Source organism: Hippoglossus hippoglossus, chromosome 11, assembly GCF_009819705.1.
Source record: "Hippoglossus hippoglossus isolate fHipHip1 chromosome 11, fHipHip1.pri, whole genome shotgun sequence".
In the NCBI taxonomy this organism is placed as follows: Eukaryota; Metazoa; Chordata; class Actinopteri; order Pleuronectiformes; family Pleuronectidae; genus Hippoglossus; species Hippoglossus hippoglossus.
Window position 1 is genome coordinate 20,842,899 of NC_047161.1, and position 13,886 is coordinate 20,856,784.

At 39.6% G+C, this 13,886-nt stretch overlaps 1 protein-coding gene across 1 annotated transcript; it reads left to right on the forward strand.

Annotated features, from left to right (window-relative positions):
• The first annotated feature begins 815 nt into the window (after positions 1-815).
• Positions 816-9,931, forward strand: sdhaf3 (succinate dehydrogenase complex assembly factor 3). Its single transcript, XM_034601252.1, has 2 exons — positions 816-1,126; positions 9,118-9,931. Exons 1-2 carry the CDS (start codon positions 950-952, stop codon positions 9,310-9,312), a joined length of 372 nt encoding a protein of 123 aa, XP_034457143.1. The 5' UTR covers positions 816-949; the 3' UTR covers positions 9,313-9,931.
• Positions 9,932-13,886: the final 3,955 nt, after the last annotated feature.

Below are 13,886 nucleotides of genomic sequence, written 5' to 3' on the forward strand. Positions count from 1 at the left end.
TTCACTCATGTGTTTAGCTCATTAACGTGATCCCAGACTTTAGGAGCCAATCAGTGCTCAGTTCTATAGGAATGAAAATGGGTCAGGTGTCCTGCCTGGAAAGTAACCCAGCTGTCATTGGGCAACAGGGCGCCAGCCCATCCCAGAGACAACAACCATTCACACTCACATTCACAACAGTGGTAAATTTAGAGTTTCTATAAATATTATGATCAAATGAATAGAGAAGATGTTATACTAATATCCAACATTAATAGTGGTAAATCAGAGCTAAAATTATGTTAACTCAGGGCTGAGTCTGTTATTCGGGGTTCTCTTGGTAGACTCACACATTAAAAATACATTATCATGAATGTGATTAAATGTCTTTTAGAATATCAGTTGAAGCCCAATCAGCAAGCGAGGATGAGCTGTGAATCGTTGCACTACGCTCTGTTCTGACACAGAAAGATCACATGCAAAATCAAACATGGCCACCAGGCTTTTCCAGGATTCTTATTTTCAAACTTCATGCCAGGAATCACGTTTAGATAGCACACATACGTCCAGAAGCCAGTTGTGCTGGATTAGTGGTATTTGGCAGTTGGACATTTTTCTTACTATGTCACTGAATGAAAGCCAAATGTAATATGCCACCAAATATTACAAGACAAAGCAGACAGTAAACATGGATATTAACAATGCAGATTTTTAAAGTATTTAATTTACTGTGCACAAAGAAGATTTTTGCAGAAGAAGAGTTTGACGATCTTTCATGCGGAGATACCTCTCCGGTGCAGCAGGTGGCGGTAATGCCTCTATTTTCCCATTCTGTAGAAGAAGCACAATTTCCGGGATAAACAAGAACATGTGTTAAATAACTCTCCTTGTGTGTGAAGCAGCTAACTCAGCTCTGTCTGGCGCTGCTTCTGGGTTTATATCTGAGTTTATTAACCCGTGCTGCTCCTTAATGGCGACTTCTACTCATGTCTCTAAAGTCCGCTCGTTGTACAAGAGGATTCTGGTCCTTCATCGCTTCCTGCCCATTGACCTGAGAGCCCTCGGGGACCAGTATGTGAAGGACGAGTTCAGGAGACATAAAGGGGCGTCACCCGAGGAGGTGAAGGGCTTCATGGTCGAGTGGCAGGTAACGAAGCCCATTGAAAAAACTCTCTTAAGTAAACCAGTACGAAATATACGTAGCGAGGCAGGTGTGTGTGTGTGTGTGTGTGTGTGTGTGTGTGTGTGTGTGTGTGTGTGTGTGTGTGTGTCTTCTGTCAGTCTGTCTGTGTTTGTGTGTCTGTCTGTCTGTGTCTGTCTGTCTGTCTCTGAGTGTGTGTGTGTGTGTGTGTTTGTGTGTCTCTGTCTGTCTGTCTGTCTGTGTCTCTGAGTGTGTGTGTCTCAATGTTGTGTCTGTCTGTGTTTGTGTGTTTCAATGTTGTGTGTGTGTGTGTGTGTGTGTGTGTGTCTTCTGTCTGTCTGTTTGTGTGTCTCTGTCTGTCTGTGTGTCTGTGTCTGTCTGTCTGTCTGTCTCTGTGTGTGTGTGTGTGTGTCTCAATGTTGTGTCTGTCTGTGTTTCAATGTTGTGTACGTGTGTGTGTGTGTGTGTGTGTGTGTCTTCTGTCTGTCTGTGTTTGTGTGTCTCTGTCTGTCTGTGTGTCTGTCTGTCTGTCTCTGAGTGTTTGTGTGTGTGTGTGTGTGTGTGTGTGTGTCTCTCTCTGTTGTGTGTGTCTGTCTGTCTGTCTGTGTGTGTCTGTCTGTGGTTTACAATGAAATAACTGGAGAAACACTTTGATTTGAAAGTACAGCTTCATTAGTTCTTCCTGGAGCCTCCTCATGCTGGTCACTGGACATGTAGAGTGATGAGGACTGGGACTAACTGAAGTGCTGTTAATAGAACAGAGGCTTCATCAATGTGTAACATCTGTATTTAAGTCAACACTACTCACTAAACTATCTGACTTACATAACTTTGTCACTAGTGTGTCATATAGTCTGGATTTCCCATTGTTAATATCTCATTGATTTACAAGAACATTTGTTCCTTGTTATTATAGTTCTTACATTATATAATGTCATGCTTTGCCAACAGTTTGAGAACCAAAACAACATTTTGGTGGTTGCAAGCACTTCAGGTCATCTTATCTTGTCCTTGTCCTTGTCCTTGTCCTTGCAGTGAAGTGCTGGTGCTTACACAAGTGAGTCATGCAGAGATTGGAAAGAATACTGTGTCAGATGAAAAGACCATTTTCTGGTGAAGATGAATTCCATTCAGTTTTATTTGTAAAATCTCTCCGAGCACTTAGAAGGTCGAGGAATAAGAGAGAAAATAATGACATAAAGCTTAGTTTTTAATTAAATTTAAATTTCTTATGCAATAATTATATGACGGGTAAGATAAAGTCTTTCGAACATAAAGCTCTGCATGGCGACAGGAATAACGTGGAGATGGGGAAATTCGAGGGCAATTTATTGAACCATAGTAGTGTTGTCTGGACATTTAGCATCTAAGTAGTGCAATGTTTTGTACTCTTTACCAGTACAAACACAAGTACTCACCATAATAGGTTAATCAGCCGACAGGTATCTGTATGATATGATTAACAATATAATATTTACCTCTCTGTCCAAGCCCATTGGGGAAAAACATAATTGTGTTAAATTTGATAGATGGGGAAATCGCAGCAGTCTCTGAATTGAATATTGTCTGCAGTTTTGCATGATTAAAATGTGTGTGTACAAACATTTCTGTCACATCCTGAAGGTGCATTGCCATCCTCTTTATCTTCACCTTTAAATTTCCAGACACTGTCGTCTTTGACGTACTCTAATTTTCTTTCACCAGTGATATCACAGCTGTCTGTCTTTCTTCACCTCCACCTCACTTAGTCACAATCACCTCAATTTGAGTGTATCCAATCACTCAGGATATTTAATATTCATTATTTTCTTTGCAATGACCATTTATGGTTGAATGTGGGCGTGTAGAGGGTGAGATATGGGGCAGATCCACATAGGCAGGTTTCCAGGTGGACTGGGATTTATAAATGGCGTATGTAATTTTCAGCTTTTGTGTGCAAGTAAACTTTGAGTATGAATCCTTCGCACTGTTTTGTAAATGAGGCCCCAGGACCTGTACTACGAAACGAGTTCAACATACCCAGGATATCTGTCAGTTATTCGGCTGAACTTAACCTAACAAACGCAGTCAGGCCAAGTGGTCACACATGGCTGGTTATCAACTTGATAAGTCAACCCAGGTTATTCTACTATAGATATGAGCGCGTGCACATAAAAGGGGGTCGGTGTTTATTGAGTGTGACCAATCACAGACATGGACAAGTGAACTCGCAGTGAAGCCTCATATTTTAACGAGGAGCAAACTATTATATTAGAAAAATGCTTTAGTATGTTCTGTCATTTTTCAGGGTTTATACATTGTTAGTGTAATGTCAGTCCATCACCACATGGTGGCAGAGCAGCTTTAGTAAAGAGTAAGGTAAAGTTGAGAGGCTTATGCAGGTGGATATATCCACAGACTCCATGGTTAGAATTGGGTTGCTCTGTACAAGGTCCCTGTGTATATGTTGTAACTGCTGTTATGCTATAGATCTGAGTCGAGACATCAACTTTGAACTTAAAGAATGATTCTGCCTCCTCAGACTCTCAAGGCACAGATACTGTTTGCATCTACATTAGCACAAATTGATCATGTGACTTTGACAGCAATTAAACCCTGACTAATGTTCATTGTGATTAATTAACTAAAGTGTTCTGTTTTGTTGACATAACTTCCTTTCAGTTTGAGTCCCACAGACCCTGTTGCAGCTAAAACAATTTTTTTAAATATATTTTTCCTTTCGATCGTTTCTATCATATTGGATTTGGAATCTTTCCTGTTACCACAAACCAAGCTTACAAATTTAATTCATGTGACAATATATATAGATTATGATAAGAAGAATTGTCTTTAAATCAAATGAGGAAATAGTTTATTTGTAATTTAGGCAGTGAAAACCATGTGCCTCAAAAACCCTAACTCTTAATGGACAGAAAAAAACTGTTTTGTTTTTCTAAATTGTTACAACATTCTAGCATTAATCCGGCTTTCATTTTAATTAAAAAAAACTTGTGTGTTTAATTATTTCAATTTGTGGATAAATGGTTTCTTTGGAGAGGACAATCTTACTCACAGCCCCAGAAATGCAAAGCATGACATCCTGCAGAGGGACGAACAACTTATCATCAATATCTTATCAGGTTCATGAGTACGTCTCCTTTTGAATTAGGAAAATTATATTAAGTCAAATGAAGAAATGTTGTATGTGATAGAACAATGTTAAAGACAGGGATGGATTCTGATAGCTGCTACTATTTTAAATCCAATTCCTGTTAAGTTAAAGGATTGATCATAGAGCTGGTAGTAGTAGTGGGATAAAAACTGTTTTAGCTTACAGCCCATTTACTGGGAATTTAACAGATCAGAGTGTCATATTAAAATTACTAGTATTGCATACCTAATAAAATTGAATTACTGTTTTGTAAATAATGCTAAAAATAACATTGATTATTATTTAGAGTGTGTGTTGCCTTCATCGTGTTTGTTTTGAGTTATTGCAATAAGGATCATAACAAAACTCAAACCATTTCTTATGGAGATTTTGAGCCCAGTTTGTGGCACAAGGCAAAGCTCTGATGGTTTGGTCATTTCCTTGAAATTAGCGATGTGCCTGTGCATGTATTTGTGCCAAGCAGAGTGCACGGTGCACAGAGGGATCAGAGGGATGTTTGTTCAGGAAGTGAGTTGTTACTTTGATGGAACATGTGTCTTTGCACTGAGAACAGATGTTTAAAACTCAGTGACAGTTACATCGTTTGGAACAAAGGTGTCTGTTTCGTACGTAAAGGCAGCGTAAATGAGCCACAAGACCTGACTGGCTTTGAACGCTCCTTGTGTTCCTCATGTTCTTTTTCACTCTGTTTAAATGGGGACTTTGTGAAAGTCAGGTTTCAACTTATTGGTATTTAGTGTAGGTAATTTGTTCAAATTAATTTCAACACAACTCATTAATAAAGCGACATATTGGATGTCAACTTATTTTAACAGCTGCAGTAATCCATAACATTTCAAATGAGCTCAAATCTTGTTTTTTTTAGGGGGGTAAAGAAGTATTGTTGTAATTTATGGCTTAGGCTAATATTTCATGTTTATAATGATTAGTGCTATAGCACATCAGTAAAAAGGGCCTTAGTGGCCATGTTGAAATACGTCATTGAGTCTTTTTGTTGCTCAACCGGACGCTGCTCAGAGGTGCCAAGTTCCAGAGAGACAGATTTCTTTCAAAGCTGTAACTGCTATCACTGCAGCTTGTTGCTCTGACCCACAACACATAATTGGTGGAATTCCATATGGTAACACAGTCAATATTACTACTACTACTACTAATAATAATAATAATAATAATAATAATAATAATAATAATAATGCTGCAGTGTGGTTGCCTGTTTTAAAAACAAATAATTATTTGACCCACCTTTAACGCCTTTTAGTCCACTCTGTCTTTATTATGTCTGCACTAGCTGCGTCCCATCCACCTTCTCATGGACACACCTCTGTCGAGCCATGGCGTTTAGCCTGCAAATATCTTGGGTGTATTTGAAGTGGTCTTTGTTAAAGGCTTTTAAAAAGAAATATGAATAATATTTGATTGAAACCTACAATCCTACAAACATATGAGGTGAGCCATTATTTTGAGTAGGTTTTTTTTGTGTGTCTTGAATAGAACCAGGAATCTCTCTTTAGTATAGTGATGTTGTCGAATGGAAATTCTCTAGACACGCACTCAGACAACAGCCACGATAGAATTTTGGCCTGTTATCAACTTAATCATTTGAGCTGCCCCTTAAAAGTCAATGATTTTAGACAGTGGAGTCGACTCGATTTTGTCAGCGGAATCTCTGAACTTTATTTTAGCTTTGTCATTGTACGGCTGTTAGAGGAGTTGAGTGGGGGGCAGCTAGACATTAAACATTTAAAAACATTTACTCTAGCCTCTAGTGTAATCCAACATTACCAAATGCAACAATGTATTTAGGTAACTTGTGGCTCAAAGGAAACAAAATATGACTTTCTGACTTTCCCTTGAAAGACACAAACCTTTTCACTTCTGACCACAGTGATGATGTTACCAGAGGCCTCAACATGGCTTTTGTTAATGTTATGGATCCAGAGACAATAGGACAGAGAACATTTCACACATTTATTCACCTAGAATTTTCCAGTAAGTCCTTGGAATGAAAAGTAAAATATGAGTGTGTACCAAACTGGAGTACTCCTCTGATCTGTAACCTCCTTATTCAGGGAGGATATTGGCAAATGCTCAATTTAATTACATTATGTGGAGGAAAAAGCCTCTCAGATAAATGGCTTGTTATTGCTTACAGTGGGAGTGATCCAAAACCCAAGATGCCTTGTGAATGGGAAAGCACACGACTTTGACTGTGTGCTTTCTGGAGGGATTTTTAGATGTTAAATATATGGCGGCTGCTCAGGATGATTCAAATGCACCACTGACAGCTTTGACTCATCACAAATTGGCTGATCGACCCGGAGTGACATCAGTGTTGTCAGTAAACATTACACTTATTCATTTATCTAATAGATAGGGTGAGGATGAGATTTGTGCTGATATTTCCTGTAGGAGGATCTGTGACACAAACAGCACTCTCCCACATCAGTCACATGGCCACTTAACTCAGTCAACGTCAACTATCACATTGCTTTTATACTCACAACATCTGTCTGATCTTCAAGGAAGTAGGAGGCCGCTCAATGAGTGCATACCCCCACTAACACACTCGTGTGCCATGTTAGAGAAAGTGAAACAAAACCCCTGGATCTGCCCTTTTTATGAGGATTCCCTCCAAAATGTAAAGGGTTCTTCCTTGGGTCATAACCTCCTTGGCAAAGACAAAAATGTAACAAAAAGCTAAAGGTCATAGGTCCTAAATATCTGTGTTATTTTTAGACTTTGTGGCTTTGGCTGGTTTTCCCAATGAAATTAACAGTAAACTCACCAAGTAAATTACTGAATTCTAAGAACATGAAAAGATAATGAAGGTTTTCTCAACAAATGCCTGGAAGAGTTGAGTCAACTCTACCGGCGTATTCATCTTTCATAGCAGCATTTAGTGAAAAGCAGTGTTGTACAGTAAACTTTCCAGTTGCCACAAAATGCATGGCTCACAAAAACAGTAATTCCTCCCTCTGTCACAACTCGGCACAACGAAATGCCTTAGTTGTTCCCTAATTTAGCTGGAGACTAGTTTTTATCACATGATTCTCAAATAGGAGGGATACACTTGTTGAATATTGTTTACAGTAGCAGACTTATTTATATTTGGTGCTTTAGTTAGCATGGCTCAGAAGCAGGAGGGTGTGTGAGGGACTGTGTGTTCATTGTGATGAAGAAGTATTTCATCTCGTGCAACATGCTGGCCCACTAATGTATTTCAATCAGGAGAGACTTGATTCCCAATTTAACAATGTTTATTCTGGCAAACGCACAGAAGTATTGTGAATGTTTACAGTCTTTGGCATTTTAGACCCCTGTGAGATGTCATCAGGATTAGAAGGGGGTGGAGCAGAGCATCGAACAGGAATACCCCCCCGGGGTCTAGACACTGGTGGTGGTTCATCAGTCAATCGTTTGTTTGGATGGCCCATATTATGAGCATTGTCCTATTGGACTTCGCTAAGTGTGACATCCTCTGCCCTCAACCCTCACAAGAGTAAGGAAAAACTACGAAAACCTTTTGACAAGGAAAAATGTAGAAACCTCAGGAAGAGCCGCATGCGAGGGTCCGCGATCAGCTGCCACCATGATCGGGTGCCGCCATAATCCACGATCCATTGTCATGATCCACTGATACTATTGGGATCCATCATCATGGTCCATGATCGCTGCCAACACGATGTGGCATTATACAGTACATACGATCAGTTGAGGTCGGGATCCGGAAGAGGTGATGAGTATTCTTCTCAAGACTGGAGGAGATTGGGGTGGAGGAGGGGTTGTGCAAGTCACTGAATGACGGCTGACTGCGGAAGAGAGGAGAAGGGATTTTAAAAGTTTGACAACTGCTGAATGACTGGCTGAAAGAGACCGCGCCAGACCTGATTGGATATATAGGAACGCCCACAATCAGCTGATCAGTATGCAGGTTAGGTCTTCCTGACTGAACTTACGCTAAGCTTCATCTCTAGTCACTTTTGGAAGTAATTCAGCTCTATGGTACAAAGAAAGACCACACAGTATACCAGGGTTCAGATACACACACAATACTTGTTTGTATTCAATTATTAACTGTTGCAATGACCTGGATATGGAATTTGTTTGCTAAAAGAAAACGAGACATGTGTTGCTAGTAATTAGAATTTGAATCATTCATATATAAATTTGAATTTCTCAACTTTACATTGCATTTCATTAAGCTGATCCTTTATCCAAAGCAACTTCCAATTAGTGCATTCAACCTCTATGAGGGGCCACTCGGTTCAGCATCTTGCCCAAGGACACTTTGGCATCGGCTGGGATTCGAGCCGCCGACCTTCTGGTTGGAGGACGACCGCTCTACCCCCTTATCATTTAGAGAACTGAATTCGTATTGTAGAACTTGAATAATAGCATATTTTAATACTGGATTTATAAGAACTGAATTCCAATCATTTTGAAGTGTACTATTTACAAAACAGTACAAATTGTATAGAATACAAATTTACAATAAACTGAATTGTAAACTGTTTCATTATGACATCATCATGATGTCATTAATACCAAATTGTGATGATTGGTTAATATAAATAAGATGTGTCCTTAATCCTATTGGTTTCGAAAGTGAATGCATCACTACACTATATGATTTAATTTCCTGAATTCACAGTGATGTCATGTTGACATAATTCCTACCATGTAATCCCAAACTATTTTCCCATCTGTATTAGCTTTGGTTCGTGTCTACAGCATATAGGATGCAGATATGCTTGGGATACTTTTCTGATCAATATATTGCTTTTTCTGTCTGAGCTAAAAAGTGGTCTGTTTGTCCCCCCCACCCCCAATCCCCACATCCCCACAGCAATACAAGGACACCATGCAGACTCAGGTACTGGATTCAGCGGGGGAGCAACTCAGCTCAGTCAAGTTTGGCTCCAACCTGTCAGAGGGGAAACTCATTGACTTCCAGGGGGAGCAGATAGGCCAACTGTACGAACTCATGCTGGAGTCCACCAAACCCAACCGGCAGTTTGACATCCAGGAGGACAGCAAGTGAAGCGAAGGGGCAGAAGGTGCTGTGATTCAGACCGCTAATATTCCCCCTGAGTGCTTGAGATGAAGAGTGGTACTCAAAGGCAGAGTGGAGGCTTTTAGGAATATTTGATTATATTTAAGTGCTGTGTAATATCTCTGTGTTCCTGTACTTGACTCTTTTACTGTGACAATAAAAAGAGGTTACTCGTGCTCCCTGCAGGAGCATTAAGTTGTACTAATTAGTTTCTCTTGTCAACTTTTTTTCTTATGAATACGATTGTGAGCTCATGTTTGTGAAAGAAATGCTCTTAGATGTGTCTCCTCTGCAGATGCTCACATCAGTAATGCTTCTTTCAGCCTCAGTGGGGATGTTGCTATTGTTGGGATGAAGCCCTCATTATCCATGTGGAAATATGTAAAGTTGAATTCACACAGACACAAAAGCCATGAGCTGTGTGTTGAGGGGGAGAGACGGGTGTGTTGGAGCGGTTATGAAAGTCAACTCATGGTTGTCGATGTGCCATTTCCCTCCCACGGACTTCAGACATCACATTGACTTCTGCTGAAATGAACAGTAATCAGTCATGCACTGTACAAATCAGAAGTCCTGCATCTGTTCAAAATAAATCGGCTTCTCTGTACGCCTGCCTCCTACTAACTACTGATCAGTTTCTGTTCTGTAGATGTTTTTTATCAAATACCTCATGTCTGCTATTCCACGACACACACACTGAGATCAGGGCAACAAAATCTTTTGCATAAATCCACTTTTTGTTCTTTTCGGTGATTTGATTTTATAGCGTTTTACTTTATTTTACTCTATTTGTGTTTTATAATGTCATTTGTTTTTATCACTCTTAGTTTGTTTTATTCTCTTTTCATTTTTAATGGGTTTTGTTTTTATTGTAAAGCACTTTTTTTAACTACGCCTTTTTTTGGAAAAGTACCACATAAAGTTATGTGACCAAATACTTTAAGTCCAGACCCTTTTAAGAATTTAGTGGACAGTTTTCACACACATTTGTGTTGTAGTTAAAAGGTTTGAAAATGAATTATCTACTAAAGTAAGCAGGTCGCACTAAGAATTGTGAATTTCAGTGGGCCACTTTGAAAAATGTAACTAATATGACAACAACCACCAGATGACCAAAATGTAATGTCTCAAGAATTAGTCATTCATAAAAACCTCAGTTGACACTGCAGTTCCTTGTTTCCACAACAACAAACACACATATACGGACATTTACCTTTCTGAAGTTGATTAGATGAACGTAGTTACTTTTGACTGAAGAAAAGACGTGTACATTTGGATAAGTACGCAGTTTTTGTCCTTTCTGCTCTCTGCCTGCAAATACTTGATACATTGCTTTATGCTCAGTGTATATACTGTATATATATATAAATATGTACGTGTGTTCTCTTTATAGAGCACTTTTTAAAACAGTTGCAAAGTGCTTTACAATAAAAAAGAACTCATTAAAGAAGAAAATAAAAAAAAAACGAGCAATAAAAGCTAATGACATTATAAAACACAAATAGAGTAAAACCAACCAAAAAGCCAAGTCAAACCAAAAAGCGATTTTTAAAAGTGGGCTTTTAGCAGTGACTTGAAAGAGGAGACATTTTTATATATATATGTTTGAGAGCTTTGACTCTCTTCATGTCTGAATGAGTGATTTAGTAACAGACACCTGTGCTCTGGGTGTCAGGACTGCTAATCCAACAGGATGAAAACAGACACTCGATCTGCTTGGCTTTGGGCTTCGGGAGAAATATACTCTACTTCCTACTCTGTACAGATTTAACCGTGCATCAATAGGTCTTACATAGCAAATGAAAACTACACATTTTCTAAAAATGAAGTTTCCGTTTAAGTGCATAAGTTAAAGAAGGGCGAATTTGAATTACTGTTTGTGATATACTGCATGCCATAGTATGATGTGTAAATCCCGTTCAGTCCATCCAGTCCAATCTCTTAATTAAACCTGTGATTAATATCAGCTATTAAAGGCTGTGGCTGTAATTGATGGAGGGATAATAAGCGAGATGATGCTTTCAGTAATTGTTTAACATGGCCTCCATCACTTCCTATCGCACTTGGAAATGAGCAGCACCGTATGTCACTGTCAGTGGCTGCTGATAAGGGGGTGGGGCCATCGTCTGCAGGGGGCAGCGGAGCAAAAACTTGACTTTCAAGCAACAACAAAGAGGGCAGAGACTAAAATGCATAAATAGAACAAAGTGAACTTTTTCTCTTTGTTGCTTAAACTTCTGGTTGTTGATTGCTGTTCACCAGCCTCCCATGGCCCTTTAAGAATCAATCTCATAATATCCACTGGGGTAATTGAGCGGTGCATATACTGGGGTCGGGATTTCCCTCAAGGAGAAAGTTAACAAGGGCTTATTAAAAGACTATTGGAAGGCACTGAAACCCCTGCCTGGGGCTGCAGTGTTCATTGCAGCTCTCGGTATAGAGAGTTGCAAAGAATAGATAACACACTGATGATTTTTCAAATTATTGTTTGTGTCATAGTCATCGGACTAGTGGAGCAAAGTGTAGAGCCTGAAGGTGGCACTAGACAAAGTTATATGTTGGATCAGTGTGATTTTAGGACAATGATGACCATGACATACTGGATTTTCTTCTTTTTTTGTACAATATGGACACTCATTGCTGACGTTTGTTTTTCTGGACCAAAATAAAAAATGCTCACACTTAAGTTTGTGACAACCGTACTTTACTTAGCTGACTCATTTGTTCCCGATGAGGTGCCACCATTCAAACCACTTCATATGATGATCAGTCATTAGACTGTGTCAGAGGAAGTGCAGAGGACGGGCCTCAGGCAGAGCTCAACTCTCACTGGCACAATGATTTTAAAAAGAGATGCTTCTGAATCCCTTTCGTTATCACCTTTTCATCTGCCACCAGCATCCCTTCTCCCAGCAAGAGGTAGCTCCTTTGATTTATCCAGATCAGTGCACAAATACACGTCACTGAGACAAAATCTTTCGTCAGCTCCTGGCAGCAGAAAAACCCTGACTGGAGTCACTGACTGACTGGACTGGACTGGACTGATCGGACTGACTTTTTTTATTTTATTGGTGGGTTTTTTTGGGGGTCAACTTCATCAGTTTAGGTTTGGTGCTAAGAAAACAAAAGATTTCCCCGTCCATCAGAACATCACAGAACTGGCTGGATGGAATCATAATTGTGTCCCAGTTTCTCTCATCTGACATGACATAAAGCTACAAAACAGTTGGTAAAAGAAAACTCCAGTGGACTCTCCAGTGTCAGGCAGCTCAGGGGGAACCAAAACACCCCTCTCAAGCAATCCCAGGTCCCCCTGACCTCATCCTCCCATTCATTGTCTATACCGATGCCACTGATGGGGCTTTCGGGACGTTTTGGCACAAGGTGCAGAATAGCTCCTTGTCTTTTGCCTTTGCCTTTCACAGATTTTTTCTGAGTAAATTCCTTAGAGGAAAGACACTTAAGTGACAATCAATCCTTTATCTCTTGTCTGGATTTTTAAAACTCAAAAAGCCTTGTGCTTGGATGATTGTCACCATGAATTCTCTGAATATCGTGAGGGGAAATACAACAGAGTGCCAGATGCCCTATTGAAATCTTTAGTAGGTGAACAGCAGCTGAACTGCCAATTGTGCTGTTGTACAGTCGCCAAGAGAGGCTCATCTACAAACCTTCACATTAGTGATGAGGTCGTGTAGAAAGCCAAGCAGGGTTCTGTCATATACAACCTGTAGAAATGAATCATGGAAACAGGAGAGTGTATTGAAAATACTATAAGCAAATAAACTTCTGTGGAGAAAACTTTTTTCTAATAAAGTCACTCAAGCAGTCACACATAACCCCTGCTTTTATCCTGTTTTAAATCAGTGTAATCATGTGGATAATACACGAGTACAGTCTGACTAATTAACAACAACTAACCCTAAAGGTATCTGGCACTTATCTTGTGATACTACAGACAAATATTTGTAAACAAATCTAAACTAAAAATTCTAAATGAATCTTGTTTTTTTTATTACAAATATAGAAAAATCGTCAAATTTCAATTTATTGCAAGGTTTGTTTTTATAGCCTTGTCAGTGTGTGCTTACATTGGTGAGTACAGTGTTCGTACTCGTTAGAATGATTCCAAAAACAACGAAATTAAAACGTTCGTTGCATTCAATTGAAATAGTTTTTAATATGAAACACCACAATTATTGTCTATTGGTCTCATCTGTGCTTGAGAGGTGACAGCTGTCACAGCCTGTGATCAGATCCCCTCCACACGAGTCAAAGCACAGCTTGGGAGCGCATTGCTCTTAAATGAGATGTAACAACACACAAGTGGGTCGATACACACCCATACAAAGGCTATCACCCAAGTGAGTGTCAAATGATTTCCACTGGGACATGCTGAGTCTCTGTTCTCCGGACTGGTCAATTACCCATACTACTCCTTCACCATAAACCTGGGTTGTGTCTGGCAATGTGCGTGGTGTGAGAGGAACTAAATCAATACCCCGCAACAGCTTCATTTGCAGCATCATGTGAGCTGAATACACATGGAGGAATAATTCCCT

Bases quoted from the DNA above. Each gene is read 5' to 3' on its own strand.
- sdhaf3 (XM_034601252.1), top strand. From the start codon at position 950: ATGGCGACTTCTACTCATGTCTCTAAAGTCCGCTCGTTGTACAAGAGG. The intron at 1,127-9,117 runs GTAACGAAGCCC...ACATCCCCACAG, and splicing joins GCTTCATGGTCGAGTGGCAG to CAATACAAGGACACCATGCA.